The sequence below is a fragment of the Galeopterus variegatus genome, unplaced genomic scaffold, assembly GCF_000696425.1.
Source record: "Galeopterus variegatus unplaced genomic scaffold, G_variegatus-3.0.2 Scaffold1205, whole genome shotgun sequence".
NCBI lineage: Eukaryota > Metazoa > Chordata > Mammalia > Dermoptera > Cynocephalidae > Galeopterus > Galeopterus variegatus.
Genome location: NW_007727316.1, coordinates 130,419 through 150,330, shown reverse-complemented (window position 1 = coordinate 150,330; position 19,912 = coordinate 130,419). Strand labels below are relative to the sequence as shown.

At 42.3% G+C, this 19,912-nt stretch overlaps 1 protein-coding gene across 5 annotated transcripts in view; it reads right to left on the bottom strand.

The window, feature by feature from the left end:
• Window positions 1-19,912, bottom strand: part of SPATS2L (spermatogenesis associated, serine-rich 2-like) — a 180,020-nt gene that overhangs the window by 82,324 nt on the left and 77,784 nt on the right. For all 5 annotated transcript variants that reach the window (XM_008575549.1, XM_008575550.1, XM_008575548.1 and 2 more), the window contains exon 3: window positions 12,072-12,132. In XM_008575549.1, coding sequence (XP_008573771.1) covers window positions 12,072-12,110 — 39 coding nt within the window. In that variant the 5' untranslated portion in view covers window positions 12,111-12,132. The remainder of the gene's footprint in view (window positions 1-12,071; window positions 12,133-19,912) is intronic.

Genomic DNA, 19,912 nt, shown 5'->3' with positions numbered 1-19,912 from the left:
TATCCAGTGCGCCACTGGGCCGGCCCCTTTTCCGTTTTTTAATAGTAAAATAAACAGATGAGCACCCCCAGATCTTTTACAGATTATATTATTATTATTTCTTTTTCTTTTTCTTTTTCCTTTTTGTCTTTTTTACTGACCGGCAACAGGATCGCAACCCTCGGTGTTGCCCCCACGCCTCGCTCAGCAGGGGAGGGGGAGCCGGTCTGTATGTGGGATCCGAACCCTCGGGCGGCAGCCCCGCCGCGCCTCCTAAGCGGCGCACTATCCAGTGCGCCACTGGGCCGGCCCCTTTTCCGTTTTTTAATAGTAAAATAAACAGATGAGCACCCCCAGATCTTTTACAGATTATATTATTATTATTTCTTTTTCTTTTTCTTTTTCCTTTTTGTCTTTTTTACTGACCGGCAACAGGATCGCAACCCTCGGTGTTGCGCCCGCACCGCAATCAACCAGTGAGCGGGAACCGGTCTCCACATGGGATCTGAACCCTCCGCGGGAGCGCCACCGCGCTCCCAAGCGGCGCACTCTGCAGTGCGCCACCGGGCCGGCCCTACAGATTATATTATTAAGAGCTCATAAAGCAGCTCCACACTTATTATTACTGTATTTGATGACTTTGTGAAGTAGGTTTTATCATCATGTCCAATGTACAGATTAGGAAACTGAGGCCCAGAAAAGTTAAAGTGACTTGCTCCAGGCTGCTCAACTAGTAATGGGAGAGCTAATAATCTCTGACTTCTGTCTCCAAATGTGATACTCTTTTCACGACCTTATCTCATTGGATATCCCTTCCCAAGTGTACTGGGTCCCCTAGAATGGCTTAGGGATCACTCATAGGAATTAAGTTATCAGTCCATAACTGGACACTCAGCAAATATTAACCTCATTTACAAACAAGAATCCCCTTTACTTTCCATTACCAAGTTTTTTTGCTGAATTGTATTCTATTTAAGTTGACTTATAATAACACAGGAAAAATATCTGACTAAAAATCCTATTTTGTCTATACCAGCTCTTATAACCCTTTCTTATTTACTGAGAATCACACTTAAAAATCTGTAAATCAATTTAGTTTGGTACCCAGGTGTTTCACGCAAGAAATAATTTAATAGTCACTATGCAGTTCTATGCTTAACACATCTGTGAATTTCTAGTGTTGAATTTCCTTTAAAATACAGCATGTAGAAAAGAGCTGTAAAAAGTGAATGTACTCTAAACATAAGATCCCTGATTAGGCTAAAGATTTTGTTCTGATATCTCTCCTTAACAAAGTAAGATTTGGGGACTTTTTTCTTCCTTTTATTTTATTTATTCATTTACACTTTGGCACAACAGGATATGACTGGTTACTCACCAAAGGACCTCACTTGTTATTGTGAAACCTACTTAGACCACCTGTATTTGATAATCTCACAAAGATGCAACTCTTCTGCAGAACCACAGGTAATCAACCTAAGTAACCTAAGTTTCTGTTTTCAGAGGCAATTTAAAATGCTTTATTTAATGGCAAAGAGAGTACTAAAGTGAGATGACATTTCCATTAACCTACATTTCATTTTTCAGAAAGGCTTGAGATATTGCAAAATATCATGAACGGGAAATGTAGTCTGAAAAGAACTTAACTATTCAAGCAAGAATGTTCATTCATTTGTTATCCATTCATTTATCTAACTCTACCTGAAGGATCAACTATGTGTCAGAACCAAGAATATTAAAACTTAGACCCTGCCCCCAAGGGGCACAGTCTCACACAGGGAGAACGAGAGAGGACTAACAATTATACGACGTGGACTAACAGCTGTGGAGAATACAGAGAACTACGATGCTATACGAGACAAACAACAGAAGGGAAAATAATTTACGCAGGGCAGGAGGAAGGAGGAAGGAGATGTCTGAAAGGGTTCCTTAAAAGGAAGGTTAGTGAGGGCCGGGTCCCAGACAGAGGAAACTACCTTGGCAAAGGCATGGAGGCAGACACATTCAAGGTCAGGACGGCTGGCTGGACCAAAGGGGTTGCATGGAGATGTGGCAATGGATGAAGGCATAAAGGCAGACATGGGTCCAATCATGCAGAAGATATATATCATGCTTAGGAGTTGAACTTTGACTCCAACAATATCTCCAATTTAAATGCTTATAGTCATAATTCAACAATATAAATATATTTTAAAGAAAAAGTCACAAAAATATTAACTAAGTTTCAGTTGTCTTGAATATTAAACCTTAAGTTACTAGCTCCTCCTTTAGACTTGAAGATGGGTGAGGACACAAATTATTTCCACACCAAAGCACCTACTCCTATTCAATTCATGCAATAGTGGATCCACTAGAGATAACTGATGAACTCATTTCATCGCAAGACTTTTATTAAGTATTTAATTTCCCACAATGCTTGACTAGATATTGTATCAAAAACGCTACACAGATCTGTGCTCTGATCCCTAAAAAACTGTAATTTAAGACATAACAGTTGTTGTTACTCTTAATTTTCAGAACTGAAATGTCATTGCTCTGTGTGACAGATTGGGAAACAAACTAATCATAAAAAGGCCATAAAAGCTAATAACTAAAGGAAGTAAGTATACAAAAATAAATCAGTGTAAAATTATAAATGATCAGAATTTTCAGTTGTTTATTATGATTTACTTTACTGAGTTGAAAAATCTATTAACCTTTTGACATAGGAAGATGGAATTCACTAATTGAGTTGGAGGAGCTCTACTTACATTGTCACAGATTGATAATATTTACAACTTAAACATCACCCTCTTTCAAAATAATGCCAACATTTTGATAAGTTGCTAAAGTGAAATGGCAAAACACCATCTACTCTTAATCTTCATGTGGGTATCTGACATGTCTCAGGACAAGTAGATGAACGTGGCGCCCAAGACAACGCGTGGAGCATTTGTTCATGCTGAACCTCTGTGGTCTGTGTGCTGACAGATCAGCCTATTTCCCCTTACTGGCTCCATGCCACCTCTGTTTTGAATAAGACACTCTAACGGTGACTGCTGAGCCTTCCTTATTAGTCTATCCCACTAGCTGTGCTTTGCAGGGATATATTGCTACGGGTCTGATTCTTTAAGGTGGTTTTCCTTCCCACAGCCCAACTTTAGGAGCTGTTCAATACATCCCATCAGCACTGTTGGGAAAACAGAATAATTTAATTAGGCCCCCTTGTCTTAGCGATGGTTGGGGGTGGTGCAGTGCATTCTTTGTAAACAAGTTGTGTGTGGGTAGAGTTAGTGCACATGGGCAGTACCACGACTTGGGACTTGGCTGGCATCTGCCTTGGGTGTCCGCCATGCGCAGCCATGCTCTCCAAGCTACAGCTTCCAAGGACCTGCTTGCTGGTTAACTAGCTCACAGACCTGCGTGTGAGGAGTCTGGGGACCCAGTCTGGCGTGTGAAGGATTTGTGACCCAGTCTGGACAATAGGCTTGAGGGGTCTGTGAGCTCAAGACCCAGCCCTAGCTCAACAATTGGCTCAGTCAGCAGGATTATGGGCAGATAAAAGAGCACAACAATTGGCATAGTCTGCGACAGGATTCTGAGCATGTACAGGAGCCGAATGCCCTTGGAAGAAGGAGGAAATGTGGCTACTTTTGAATATGCTCTGCCCTATGGCCACTATCCTGTTGACTGCAATCTGCTTGCTGCACACTGTACTGCAAAGCGGCATAGACCAGGTACTACAATGCGAAACCCATTGGGAGGGGGAGGAAATGTGGCTATCCGTGAACATGTGGTGCCCAGTGGCCACTTTTCTGCTGACCGAAACCTGGCTATTGCTCACTATGCTGCAAACTGATCGAGATTTGTGGCAGAAAGCAGAGTTGTTAGAAGCACGGATAAATGTCCTGGAGGATGATGTGTAGCGATTGGACAGTCCTGCCTCTCACACCAGGGAAGACGACCAACCCAGTGGTGAGTTGAAGGAAACCGTGTGTCTCTAGGCACGACCTGTTGTGCACGAGAAATTGAGACACGAGAAGCCTATGGGACCAGATGGACAACCGGTGGGCGATCCACAGGTGACCCAGTTCACCACCTATGTCCCGTATACCCAGGCTGAACTGGTTGACTTGGGGAGACAGTTCAGGCAGAAACATGGGGAGACCCTGGCTGCTTGGCTGTTGTGGTTATGGGACCTAAGGGTGGATAGTGTGATGTGCTCTGGTGAGGAGATGGAGAAATTGGCCTCTATTACCATACACCTGTCCCTGAGGCAGTAGCTGCAGAATAGCTGCAGATATGCACAAGGGCGAGGTAATCACTCCTTAGTGGAATGGGTGAATGCAGCTGCCCGAACCATGTGGGCAAATGCTGGAGAACAGCCCAAGATTGTTAGTAAATGGCAAATGTATGCTGAGCTGGTCCAAATTATTCGAGAGCTGGGGATGTGGCAGTCCATGTTTAATGTGAACACTCGTGGCCTGGACGATGAAAATTTTACAGGCAGCATGAGAGACATAGTGCTGCAAAATGCCCCATCAACATCCTTTGGGTCACTGATGGCCATACTGGACCCATACATTGGTCATCCTATACATGAAGTAACGACCATGATAGCCAGCTTGGATGAAGTAGAGGATAGAAGACAAGCAAAAGGGTTCCAAAAGGTGGCTAAGACCAAACCCTCAAGAAATGCTTGGGATTTTATCCCAAAGGGACCAAGCAAGACTAGCCGTAAGCAGATGTGGCTTGATTTGTTTGCAGCAGGGGTTGATGAAAAGAAAATTGACCAGTAGCCAAATTCAGTCCTGTTTGCTTTGTGGCAGCAATTGCGCCCTGAGCAGCATTTTACCAAATGCCCGGAAATGGGTAGCAAGGTGTGCTCAGTGGGTTTAAAAGATTTTTTGGTTGCTCCCAAGGAGGTGGATGAACTGTTTCATTTTGATTAGGAAGCAGGCCAAGGTACTTGTCTTTTGGGGGCAGGCGAGGACCGGAGGCCTCACGTTGAATTGGCAATATATTAGTCGAGGACTAATGTGCAGCATGTTTTGGCACTGGTGGATACAGGCGCAGAATGTAGCCTGATATATGGAAATCCAGATAAGTTTCCAGGGCCCACAGATGGCTATGGTGGACATACTACTGAGGTCAAAGCTGTGTTATTGCCATTGGGCATAGGAAGATTACCTCCTCGTGTATACAATGTATATATATCTCCTGGAGCTGAATACATCTTGGGTATGGATGGACTTTATGGTTTGCACTTGCAAACAACAGTTGGAGGCTTTTGGCTGTGAATACGGACAGTAAAGCCTGTGTTATGAGGATATTCTAAACATGACCCACAGATGTTACCCAAGCCAAGACGTGTATTTAACGTAAAGCAGTATCGCCTATGAGGAGGACATGCAGAGATAAGTGCCACTATATTGGAATTAGAGAAAGCTGGCATTATTCATCTGGCTCATAGCCCATTTAGTGCTTTGGTACGGCCAGTGAAGAAGCCTGATGGTACCTGGAAAATGACTATAGATTATCAAGAACTGAACAAAGTAGTGCCTCCTTGGCATGCAGCTGTGCCTTCAGTTCACAACTTGATGGATCTGCTGACGACTCAGCTGGGGACTTATCACTACGTATCGGACCTTGCAAATGCATTTTTCTCTATTCCAATCTCGGCTGACAGCCAAGATCAGTTCACCTTCACCTGGGAAGGAAGACAGTGGACCTTTCAAGTATTTCCTCAAGGTTACCTGCATAGCCCAACCCTCTGCTGTGGTTTAGTGGCTGGGGACCTAGCCAAGTGGACTAGGCCCAGCACGGTTACAATGTTTCACTACATTGATGATGTGTTACTAACTTCTGATTCTCTTTCAGGTTTAACCCAGGCAGCTCCAACGCTGTTAAGTCATTTGGAACAATGTGGGTGGGCCGTGAACACAACCAAAGTGCAAGGACCTGGGCTGTCAATCAGATTCCTAGGAGTGGTCTGGTCAGGTAAGACGAGGGTCATTCCAGAAGCTATTATAGATAAGACACAGGCATACCCTCAACCCATAACTGTAGCTCAGCTATAGACAAACTTGGGACTTTTGGGGTACTGGAGAGCTTTTATACCCCATAAAGCCCAAATGGCATGCCCACGGTATGCATTAACAAAGAAAGGAGCCCTCTGTGATTGGACTGAGGAAGTAGAACAGGCTTACCGGGCTACAAAAAGGGCGATACAGCAAGTACAGGCTTTACAAGTAGCGGATCCCACTAAGCTTTTTGAGTTAGACGTACATATAACCCAGGAGGGGTTAGGATGGGGTTTGTGGCAGAGACAAGACCGATTTTGCACACCTGTACGATTCTGGTCTCAGCTCTGGAATGACCCTCGTCTTACCTGACCAGACCACTCCTAGGAATCTGATTGACAGCCCAGGTCCTTGCACTTTGGTTGTGTTCACGGCCCACCCACATTGTTCCAAATGACTTAACAGCGTTGGAGCTGCCTGGGTTAAACCTGAAAGAGAATCAGAAGTTAGTAACACATCATCAATGTAGTGAAACATTGTAACCGTGCTGGGCCTAGTCCACTTGGCTAGGTCCCCAGCCACTAAACCACAGCAGAGGGTTGGGCTATGCAGGTAACCTTGAGGAAATACTTGAAAGGTCCACTGTCTTCCTTCCCAGGTGAAGGTGAACTGATCTTGGCTGTCAGCCGAGATTGGAATAGAGAAAAATGCATTTGCAAGGTCCGATACGTAGTGATAAGTCCCCAGCTGAGTCGTCAGCAGATCCATCAAGTTGTGAACTGAAGGCACAGCTGCATGCCAAGGAGGCACTACTTTGTTCAGTTCTTGATAATCTATAGTCATTTTCCAGGTACCATCAGGCTTCTTCACTGGCCGTACCAAAGCACTAAATGGGCTATGAGCCAGATGAATAATGCCAGCTTTCTCTAATTCCAATATAGTGGCACTTATCTCTGCATGTCCTCCTCATAGGCAATACTGCTTTACGTTAAATACGGCTACGTATGGTCCGCCTGTAGTCATAAGAGAGTGATAATGGAACCCACTTTACTGGACATGGGGTTCAGAGGTGGGCCTCCCAGTTGTCCATTCAGTGGAGGTTACATGTGCCATATCATCTCCAGGCAGCAGGAATGACTGAATGGTACAATCGTCTTTTAAAAAAGGGACTAAGACTATCTGCCCAACTCCCATTCCTGAAGGGGTGGACACAGCGATTATGGCTGACAGAGTTCTAAATGAGAGACCCCGCAAGGGCGACCCTCTCCAGTGGAAGCTCTGTTGCATAGAGCTGCAGCACCTATACAGATGCAAATCACTACTAAAGATAAGCTTTTGAAGCCAGGATATAACAAGAATGGAAATATTCTCTTACCAGCCCCAACCTGTTTGCAACAGGGACAGACAGTACAATGGGAATGGCCTTGGAAAATAAAAGCCCCCCATATACGCTGGGTAGGTCTAATAGGGCCTTGGGGAAAAGGACTAGAGGAAGGCTTGCAAGTTTCACCTTGGGTGACAAGTACCTGGCCTCCTCAAGTAAAGGTAACGTGGCCTGGAACAGATAAGTGCTCTATTCCAAAGGGCACATATGTATTATCATTATGGCCAATTATGAGTTTCCCTATACTGTTACATGTAGAAGCTGCAGATCCAACAATGTTAGCAGATAAAGTTTGGTATCATAAGCCAGGTAAGATACCTATTCCTGCAACCCTTTCTCTGGGTGGCAAACTGGCATGTATCTTACCAGAGGGGCAAGAACTTCTCCTATTGGTACCAATAACTCTTCTGTCTTTTCGTCCATAGTGTTGTGGCTGCAGGCACTGCACCAGAGTTGCCGTGATCATCTACTGAATATGCACTGAACTGCCCATCAGTATGACTGCAGGATTCCCATGGAGGATCACACCAATGGTGACTACTAACTGGACATATGCAGCTAATAGTTAAAAGGACAGAACTACAAGCCTTAAGGACAAGCCTTAAGGCATACTGAACTGACAGTAGGTTATGTAAATGAAAGGGTCATTGTTCCTCCCTAAGGGAACATCGTGGAAAGTTCTGATTGGACACGTAGACTGTAGATTGTATGGCGAGGAACCCTGAAGGGGTGGACTGTTGGAAAAATAGAATAATTTAATCAGGCCCCCTTGCCTTAGGGACCATTGGGGGTAGTGCAGCACATTCTTTGTAAATGAGTTGTGTGTGGGTGGAGTTAGGGTGCATGGGCAGTGCTGGGAGTTGGCTGGTGTCTGCCTTGGGCATCTGCTGTGTGCAGCCATGCTCTCCAACCTACAGCTTCCAAGGACCTGTTTGCCGGTTACCTAGCTCATAGACCTGCATGTGAGGGATCTGGGGACCCAGCCTGGCTTGTGAAGGGTTTGTGACCCAGTCTAGACAACGGGCTTGAGGGGTCTGTGAGCACCAGACCCAGCCCTAGCTCTACAACTGGCCCAGTTGGTGCAGGATTGCGGGCAAGTAAAAGAGCTTGACAAGCACCAATGCAGACATCTGGAAAGGGGCCATTCTTTGGTCAGCACTGTGGCACCTGACCCAGCTTCTCAAGCCTGGGAACGCATGCTGTCACTTGAGCATATGCTGTGAATCCTGGAGAATATGAAGCCATGATATAAAAGGGGCACATCTTTCTGCTATTGTTTACTCAGTGGTGAATACGTTTGTAAAGATTAGGAAAAAAAACAGTTTCTACTACTATACTCTTACAATGCAGAATACTTCTGTGACCTCTGGTTAACAAAATGTGTGGGGATTTTTCCCCACCAAGCCATCTTCCAGCAGGGGGTTCTCCAGTGACACCAGCTAAGTACCCTCTAGTTTAACTCAATCCAACATTATCTACCTGGAGATAACATCAGTTCCACAGACTTCCCCACTTCAGATGCCAGTCCCAAGGAATAGGTTGTCTGTCACCTATATTCTGACCAATCATGATCCCCTCCTTGGGTTTGATTAATTTGCTAGAGCGGCTCACAGAACTGAGGGAAACACTTATGTGTACTGGTTTATTGTAAAGGATATTATAAAGGATACAGACAAACACCAGATGGAAGAGATGCATAGGGCAAGGTATGTGTGGGATGGAGTGCACAGCCTCCTCGCCCTCTCTGGGTGTGCCACCCTCCAGGAAATTTCATGTGTTCAGCTATCTGGAAACTCATCTAAACCCTGTCCTTTGGGTTTTTAGGGAGGCCTCATTATGTAAGCATGGTTGACTACATCATTGATCATTTACTGATTACATCACTGTCCACGGGTAATCAACTTAACTTCAGCCCTTCTCCCCTCCCCAGGGGTTGGGGTATGGGACTGAAAGTTCCAACTCTCTAATCACCTGGTTGGTTCCTCTGGTAACCAGCCCCCATTCTGAGATCATCCGGGAGCCCTCAGCTAAAGGTCAACTCATTAGCACACAAATAGACACTTAACACTCTGGTGATTCCAAGGGGAAGACCAAGTATATATTTCACAATATCACAAAGTTAAAACAGTTTTATATTTAAAAAATTATGGAATATATTACAGAATACAATGGATAAAAAATTTCCATCAATTTTTAGGATAACACATAAGATTCTAAAGAAATTGTATGTTGGTGGAAGTTAGTTTTGACCATGTCTACTGTGACTTGGAGTAACAAGTTTGTTCTTCTGTACCCTGTGAGTATTTTGGTGGAAAACACTGAGAAGCAGTTAAGAGTGGAAAGAGCACTGACTGTAGAAATAGACACAGTTGAGCTTGAATCCCTGCTCTTCCACATTTCCTGAGACTCTGACTTTGACCAACTCAAGTTTGATCTCAAGCCCGAGTGTCCTCATCAAACAGGAAAGTTATTTAATATGAAGATTCATGAAACATGAAGCATAGTTGCTGATGGAGTGAGGGTGAGCTTTTAAATACATGTCAGATCAAGTCCCGCTCCTGCTTAAAACATTCCAACAGCTTACTTTTGCCCTTTGAATGAAGCCCTACAGGCATTCTAAACCTTTCCATACATGGACACTCTGTGGCAGTCCGGTAAAGCCTATGTGATCCTTCTCAGGAATTAAAATTCATGAAATAAAATGCATATGGTTACAAAGAAACCACTCACAAAGAAATAGTCAAAACAGTAATAAAAAAAATTTATGCTATAGTAATATGTGCTTCTCTATTAACACATCAAATAACAGTACGGCGTTGGGTTCTATACAGGACTTTCAAGTGGTGATGAACAAATAATATTTCAGGGCATCTGCAACAAATGTAATTTGATATGAAAATATCTGTGATTTCTAGTCATGAAAGTCACAGATACTGCAGCTTCTACTGTGTTTTTTTTTTCCTTTGCCTACATTCATGACTAAAGAAAATGCTAAATTTCATTTAGATGTTAGTGAAAATAACAAATGTATTATTATAAGATAAAAATGTATTTTTCCCATCCAAGTTCATGGACCCCTGGATTCCACCCATGATCCCTTTGAGGTCCATGGTCCCAGGGAAAGAGCCAGTATTCTTTTTTTTTTTTTTCCTTTTTGTCTTTTTTACTGACCGGTAACGGGATCGCAACCCTCGGTGTTGCGCCTGCACCGCGCTAAGCCAGTGAGCGGGAACCGGTCTCCACATGGGATCCGAACCCTCAGCGGGAGCGCTGCCACGCTCCCAAGCGGCACACTCTCCAGTGCGCCACCGGGCCGGCCCAAGAGCTAGTATTCTGAGTGGTACGCTTTGACCTCATCTCCCATCACCATCCCTCTGCCTACCACCCTCTGGTCACACCAACCACTTGCTCTTCAAACACACTCAACTTAGTCCACCTCAAGCACCTGCTTTTGCTTTTCTGTCTGGAATTCTCTGCCCTTGGATCTTTGTCTGGTTGTTTCTTTCTCATCAGTTTTATCTTAGCTCAAATATCACTTCCTCTAGGAGGGCTCCCCTGACCATTTCCCTCTGTTCCCCCTCCATCACACCATCCTGCTGTTTTCCACATAGCAGTTATCACTGACATGATTGTGTTCATTTAAATGTTCTTGTGTTTATTCTCAGCTTCCCTGCCCTAAAATGTGAGCTACATGGGAGACATGTAAAATGTCTACACACTCAGTGCCAAATTCCCAGCATTGAGAACAGTGTTTGGGTCCAGTATGTATTTGCTAAGTGAAAGAAAAAATAATAAGGACTCCACAAATGCTACTTCTCTCATCCTTCATTGTTGGTACACTGGGGATACAAAAAAATGAGAGTGTTTTACACTCCTATGGAGGTTGTGAGTAGCCCTGTGGAACGTGGCACCAGCTCGGTGCTGACCCGGGTTCCTGTCCAGGCTCTCCACTCAGCTGTGCAACCACAGGCAAATCACTTCCAGGGCATCAGTTCCTATGGTACCAGATAGATGGGTTGGACAAATTTATCACCATGGTCTATGGTTTATGATCATTAAGATCTAACAGTACGAGGTAGTACATGCGACAAGTGAGGGATCTGAATGACCCTAAGTGGAGGAAACTTCACAGACTTGGAAGAGCTTTGACGTGTAATCATTCTCCAACAAGTGATGAGGATGGGGGATTTTCAGAGTCATGAACTCTTGGGGTTGAAAGAAACTTTAAGGCTATCCAGCACGACCACCAGGTGATGCACTGGACATCTCTACATGAGGCCACTTGTGGAGAGGCAATATAATACCCTAGCTCTCAGATGCAACCCAGTGCAGTGATTAAGAGTATGAACTATAGAATGTCACTGCCTGTGTTCAAATCCCAGCTCTGTTGCTTACTAGCTATGTGAACTTAGCCAAGTAATGTTAACTTCTCTGTTTCTCAATTTCCACTAATGTAAAATGGAAAAAAGCACAATAGTATCCACTTCATGGGGTTATGGTCAAGAATAAATGAGAAAACAGACGTAATATGCTTAACATACACTCAATTAATGCTACTTAGGATTCTTTCTGCTAAATAGTTTGCTAGCGTGGCAAATTTACTGTTACCCCCAAACAATTTTTCCCCTCTTCCACTGAAATTGAGTTTTTACCAGCTAGGAAATATATTACCCAGTTTAAAGTTTCTGCGTATAACTTGATCTTACCTTTTCCTTGACATTCACATGAGTATGGAGTTCAGCCATCTTGCTTCTAGTGGAATATGCTCTATAAAAAAGGGGAAAACAAAGATTAACTTGAATTTTTTAAAACTGATATCTCAATATGTTATTTTTATGCTTTCTTCTGACACAGTAAACAATTTCATTCAGTCATAATCATAAATACCATTTTCGATGTAAAAATATTTTCAAGCTAAGTATTTGACTTGGGTATGTTCTAAAAGCATGTTATGATAACTCTGGAAGACAATGTAAAATCTTTTATTCATAATGTACTGACATGAAAAATGACGAAAACAGATGGGAATGCACCCGAACTGTATTTCCTCTTATTATGTAGAAGTTGGTCAAAAACAGTGAGAGGAGGGAAATCATATCTAACGTTTTAAGAGCCCCTAGGTAATCTAACACACACGTATTGAGTTATCTCCTGCACATGCACACAACTATACCAAGCACTACAGAAAGAAACAGGAGAAATGGTTCCAGGTTTAAACTTAGGAACTTTTTTTTTTGCTTTTCGTTCTATCTGGAATGCTCTGACTTCTGATCTCTGCATGCTTGTTTCTTTCCTGTTGTCTTTATCTCAGCTTGAGTATCCCCTCCTCTGAGAGGGCTTGCCTGACCACCTATTGAAAGTTGCCACCTCCCCTGCCTCACTCTCCTGTCAGTGCATAACAGTTTTTATTTTATTATTATTATTATTTTGCAGCTGACCGGTACAGTGTATACTAGTTTTTAAATTTGCTCTTTCACTTAACAACATATCATGAACAACCTTTCTGATCAATACATATGTATCTACACCATAATTTTTAGTGACCATAAATTCATGATCTCCAGTTTCAAACAGACCCTTAAAAATGCCCATAATCCTTCTGTTTTCTAAACTCTTTAGGTGTTCTGCCTTTGGTGTCCAATCTTTGTGAAGTGTCCCACTTTGAGATCTGTATTCCTAACATCAAGCTGTGGTGTTTTCTTTTCCTTCATCTGGTCAAAATTTTTCACTATTATGGAAGACAGATCTTAAGTCTTTAATAGTTTTTTAATCTTTTTGAAATGGAGAATAAATGACTTAAATGCATGAACAGATTGGTTCAGAAATTAACAGCCAGTCAGGGCAAGATATCAATACATACTAGCTATTTGCATGTTGAAAGCTTTTTGTCGATCAAGAACCACTGAAACACTTTTATAAGAAAACACTTCTGTTTTTTGTTATAAAGAATGTCTGCACCTCCAGAGTTGATACGTTAGGGATAACTTGCAAAAATCCTCTGATTACTTCCCACTATTTTCTTTTAAATCTAGGCCTTAAGTAAAGCATAAATTCAGAATCATTACCTCTTGCTGATTTTAGGATGAAAACTTGGCAATATTCAAGCTGTTACCACATTCTGTTACACTCATATTGTTCTCAAATAGGAATCTACATAGACATCTTATCAAATATTAGGAATAGTAACATTTTATTTTTAGAAACTGCCAAATGATAATACCACTGATGCATGTATTTGGGCAGTTTAGCAGGTCAGACCCTGCAGACTCACTCCCTGTAAGGAATTTCTTTCCCATATACTCTGTGAAGAGTGCCCATTCCACTGAAAACACCTCCCATTTCTTCTAAATGCTAAATTCTGTATCCTCCTATGTAGCATATGGGAGAAAGTAAATAATACTAGCTGACACATAATACCTTAATTTTATTCTCACTTATTCCTGCCACTGAAGGTAAAGTAAAAGTAAGGATTTTTTCTGATTATCTCTAACAGTGAACAAAGATGGTATGTAAGGTACAAGAACAAATTGTCAGGTGCTTTTGTTTACCAGCCATGGATGAAAAGTGGAACCTTTGGTCAGTCATCAAAATGCCTGCAAGATGGTCTATCGTCATGATATATAAAGACTTCTGGATGGTTGATTTTCTTGTTCAAATAAAAGTTTTGGCATGATATAAACATACAATTTACATACAATTTTTCAGTGTGTGATAATGTATGTATGTGTGAGCTAGAGAGAAGAGAGGAGAGGAAGTGGTATACCTGGAGAACCAGGAAGAATTGAATGGTGACGGCAAGATTTGGTGCCATGTTTACAGGACGAACCCATGAACCACAATGCCTTTCACTGACTAGGCCAGCTGAAGCTTCTGGACACATCTAATTCTGCCATTCCATATGTGCGAAATCTGATAGGAAAAGTTTTTGTTTTGTTTTTGCATTTGGGCTTTGCTGTCTAAGATCTGGGGGTGCAGCATTTTCTAAAGCTGAAGTGTTATAATCCAGAGGAATTGGGAAGGAATTCCACTGAGGACAAAAAATTTGAGATCAGTGGAAGTGGAGGCTGATAAGGCTCAGCATCCTTTGTAAGCAAACTGTGTGTGTGTGTGTGTGTGTGTGTGTGTAGTTAGTGTGCAATGCACACCAATGTATCTTTTTAGTTTTGTTGCTATTCTTGTGTTCTGGGAAAGGGAGGGGTGGGGAGTGAAGCAGGTGGGCAGGCGTGGGCCTCGGGCATCCACCCCACGCAGCCATGCTTTCCAACCTATGGCTCCAATGACTTTTTGGCCAGTTACCTAGCTCACTGGACCTGCCTGTGGGGGGTCTGGTGACCCAGCCTAGCCTGTGGAGGGTCTGGTGACCCAGCCTGGCATGTGAAAGGTTTGTGATCCAGTCTGTGAAGGGTCTGGGAGCTCCAAACCCAGCCCTAGTTTTACAATCAGCCCAGTTGGTGCAGGATTACTGGCAGGTAAAAGCCCGACAACTGGCGTGGTCGCCTAGCTTTACAATTGGCTTCACAAACAGGATTAAGAACACTACAACTGGTGCTGTGAGGATTCCAGGCCTTAGCCTAGCCAGACAATAGGTTTCTCAAATGGGAAGATAAAAATAATTATAGGGAGCTGTTCTTTGCCCATTTTACTCTCTTAATCTTTCTTCCATGTGGAAGACTGCTTCTACAGGCTCTCCCTTCCAGGTGGCTTCCAATGCCCTCTCAACATCATAGCTTTCTTTCAGCTGGTATATAACAGAGGGATTGGGAAATTGGTCACAGCTCCAGTTATGGAAACTAGTTGAAAGTCTTTAAACAGAACCACGAGTTCATGGCTAGATGGTCAAGTTGGGTTCTACTGATGAGGACAAATGCTAGGGAAACTAGAGACAGGCAATGTTATATTCAGTGTGCCCCAAAAGTCCTCGTTCCAGAATGTTCAGAAGCGTACCTGGTACCTGCTTGGCATCACCTGCTCATTACCTTTCCCGAACTGACTTCTTCTCCCTTATGAAAATGAAATTGTGCTGTGCCCTGTTCTTTTAACATTCTGTTTTCTGCTATGAACTATATATACATCTGGCCAGTCAGCTCAACTTAATCTGAATCTTAATGGTTTAGCTTAGATAGTGAAGAAACTTTTCCTCTAGAACACAAATTTTCACCTCCTCCCACATGACAGGCCCAGGGTTGAGCAATGTGAAACCCTAGCCCTCCAAACTGCTGACGTCTATACTAGCCCGACAAGACTCTAATGGTGTGATTTTTAGGTCCTATAGTGAATGATAGATGTTTGGATACAACAGACCTTCCTAATTCCCTCACAACAAACTGGGTCACACACTTGGGAGTGTATTACTGCTGGACATGACTGATGCTCAGAACTTCATATATGTTGATCACAAAAGCTTTTAATCTACAAGAAAGATACAGGCATCTCTGACTTCTTGGGAAAGAATCTGGTTTCCAATTCCTATTATCCTTTAAGGCTATTCTTGGGACTGACCAATTACCGAGGCCTAACAATTCAAATCCATGGATACATGCTCCGTGCATATCACCTAATCAATGCAAAATCAACATACCCAGAAATATAAGTCTTGATAATGATGCAACATTCCAATACCTTAAGCATTGTTTTAAATTTTTTCTTTAAAATTGTAATTTAGGTTTCAGTAATAGCATTGCAAGCACACATAGATATCACCTAATATATATATCCTAGAAAAAAGTTAAGATCAAGGAAATTGTTAAAATTTATTAGGAAAATAGATCAATCACAAAGAAAAGAATTTCACCATTTTAATATATCATCTGTATATTTCTCTGGCATAAAATTAACAAACCACAAATATGGTTACTACCAATCACTTTAAGCACAGTTACATCAAACTGAACTACTCACTGAACAAAGATCTTACTTAACATGCATTAATACTGAGACAGAATAGGACTAGGCCTGTGAAGCAAACCGGCTCCATTTTCTCTGCAGAGGACACTTTGTTACTTTTCCACTTTTCAGTCAAGAGACCCCCAGGGTGCATGATTACTCCATGGCCCTCCCTGAGAAAATAAACTGAGATAAGAGGCGAACAGATATTTACTGAGTTGCAAAATCCCCTTCCCAAGGCTTGTTAAAATATAACTGTTAGCTTTGTTTAAAATTTATCTACCCATTCTTTTCCCATAATTGTAAAAATGAAGTTACAGATTAACATTAAGACCCCTTTAGGAATTCCACATGCGCACAAGGCTTCCAGGTGACTGCTACAATTACCCTCCTGCGGTGACGATAATGAACACTGTCACTATCTTGGACCTACTAAGCAGGTGCAAGGATCAAAGCCCTAACTGAGCATGCCCCCATGACACAATCAGGAAGAACAGAATGGACCACCTCCAGAGGTACAGAATGATGACACTGGCCTGCGCCTGTCACCCCCTTTCCCTTTAAAGGACCTGGAACAGCTCTCCTTGGGGGGCTACCTTCTCTGTAGCTAGCTTCCTCATGCGTAAGTCTATCTCCTCTTCTAATAAAGCTTTGCTGCTTTACTGCTGGGTGCATTGTTCATTTCTATGACTTTGGGACCCAAGAGCCTAATTTGGTAACAATACCAGTCAGAAAATCTACTCACTTACAACAAAGATAAAGCTTTTTTTATGAAAAATAAATCTGAATAGTAGAAATTACCAAACTACAAGCTTAAAAAATGTGTATTTATATTTCTCATGCAATTATATAAAACATGAAAACTTAAAACAATGTGCTAAAATGCCAAATTGCTTTCTGACTTTCCTATCTTCATTTACCCTCGTGTTTTATTGTGTAGGCAGTAATAAGGCTTCATTTTTGTTTCTCTGAAACCTATTATTGCTCTTAGATTCACTTTCATGTTCTCAGGTATTACATCACTCTGCTTGAATTGAACACAGGCAACCAGAGGAAATACATAAGAAAATGTTTCAAATAATCATCTTAGCAAATTTTTTCAAGGCTATTTACACAAAGTTTTCCCATGATTTGTAAAAACTTAAAAAATCATACTGCTATTTGGGGCTAACAGAGTATTTCATAAATTATCATAATGTAAGCTGAAGGGGGTGGACAAACGCTAAATGTCATGACATATGGCTTAAAGAGGGAAAATGACCAAGTTGGTACAGGCTGAAGATTGATTTGACTGGATAATCATCAGAATAAACCGGGGATCTTTGAATAAGAGAGATTTCCGGGCCCCAATGCCAATTGGTGTGGAGGGTTGGGACTGAAAAGAGCAACTTCCCAGCTCATTTTCAGGAAAAGCCAGATTTGAATGTGGCTAGTCTGAACTGGAATATGCTGGAAATATAAATACACCCTGCACTTCAAAGACTTAGTACAAAAAAGGGAATGTAAACTGTTTCATTAATATTTTTATATCAATTGTATGTTAAAATGATAGTATTTGATTTGGTTAAACAAAATACCATATTCAAATTAATTTCATCTGATTCTTTTTACTTTTTTAATGTGACTGCTAGAAAATTTACAATTGCATGTGTGACTTTCATTATACTTCTATTGGAAAATGCTGTCCTAAAGCAGTGCTTCTTCAAGTGTGGTTCCCAGATGAGCAGCATCAGCACGCTTGGGAATTTGTTAGAAATGCAAATACTCTGCCCCTCACCAGGCAGAGGGTTTCAGGAGCTCTGGGGGTGGGGCGTGGCAATTAGTGTCTTAACAAGCCCCACAGGGCATTCAAATGCACACTCACTAAACTTTGACAACCGCTTGTCTTCATCCTGGGAACCTCAAGAAAGGCCTTCTCATTGATCCCAGTCATTACACACAACAAATAGATTCTCATGGAAGCCTAGCTAGATAAATGGGGGGCCAGTTTCCTACAAATTACATCATTAAGGAATGGTCTTTTCACCAACATGCTATTAATAATAATTAGTACATTTACATTACATTTATAGTGTGCCAGGCATTCTGCTAAGTGCTTGACACATTTTTTTCACTTTACTCTCACACCCCTATGAGGTAGGAATCATGATTATCTTATTTTACACATATGAAAACTGAGGCATGAAGAGATTTACTAACTCAAGGTCCCACGGTAAGTGGCAGGGCCAGGACTCCAGAGCCCATGAAATTGTGCCAATAGCACCTCAAAACCATCATGAGTGAGTGATGGGCTCACTGCCTAAGAACTGCAGTAAGAACTCCGCAAAGAGAAGGAAACTGTCCCCAAGGGTCCTGCCCTCTCAGGCTGGGCAGGCATGTGACGTATGCCTTGTGCATATGCAGGGCACACAAAGTACAGAGCGAAACCACTCAACTCACACAGGAATGGGCAGGATCGTACTTGTTAGAAAGAGAGGGCTGTTTTCCTGCAGCCTCCTACCTCAGGTGAGAGTGCAAAGATCCGCAGTTAGTGGGCTTTCAGCCAACAAATTGTTTCCTTGGTGCTAAGATGCTGCCCAGGGGTTCCATGACATTCTAGAGTCTAACACTTAACTGCTTCTTCGTTATGAATTAAAGTAATTAAAGTGTCTATGTACCTGACTTTGGTATAGCCTAGACAATGCTGTGATCATGTAGACAGCTAGATATTTTCTCTTGGCTGCCTCTAAGGGGAAGAAACAGGACTGCCCTTGTGTGTAGGAAGTCAATTATGCCATGTGATTTGAGAAGCAGCAAAAAGCCTCTCAGCCAAAACAGCGTCCAACAGAATCAAAGAGTATGAACTTCTTAAGAGACATGGGCATTTTTACTTAGTTTAGGGCATGCCTTCACCACCGGAAGAAGGTGCAATGTCACAGATTGATTTACCTCATTCTCCTGCTGCCACCAATTGGCCCTTAGCAGGCAGCAGTGCTCTGAGAGAATGGGAAATGGGACAGGTAAGTTTTGACAGGGAGCGCTGGCAAGACTGCACACCTGTCTACATGGGGCACCACTCATCCTGATGGGGCCACAGCATGGCATAAGGGCCTCAGGTCTCCAGCTGTGGAATAATAGGTTGGAGTAAATGACCTCTGTGGTCCTTTTGGGCTCTCAGGTATTACAAGTCTGTAAGGGCACTGGGAGTTGATGAGAACAATTAGCTGCTAGGGTAGCAGAAAGATGAAAATTCACCTTAAAAAAATAAAAGGTATGGGTGCTGTCTCCAATGCACTAGTCTGTATCTCTGTACAGATCACCTTTAACCTAGTCCAGAGACTAACCACCCCTCCCCTAAGCACAATCAGGGATACCTGCATGTCAGCTGAGAGGGAAATGCGGTCCTTCTATAAAACTGCAGCTTTATCTAAATTTAATTTCAGGTAGGTTTTCTGTTGATTTACCTTTCAATTGCATATTCTCTCTCACTTCCATTTTGTGCTTTCTTGGAAGAGAAGAGACCTCAGTAATTACAAATGTGTTAGCTCTTTTCTATGGTTTAATTCCTATAGTTTAATAAAAGTTCTTGTGTAGTGCCTTGTTCCTTAGAGGAAAGTAGCTTTAATTATTAGGAATGAGGACACGTAAACAATGAAACAGAGAGTGGTGACTGAAATATGAATTT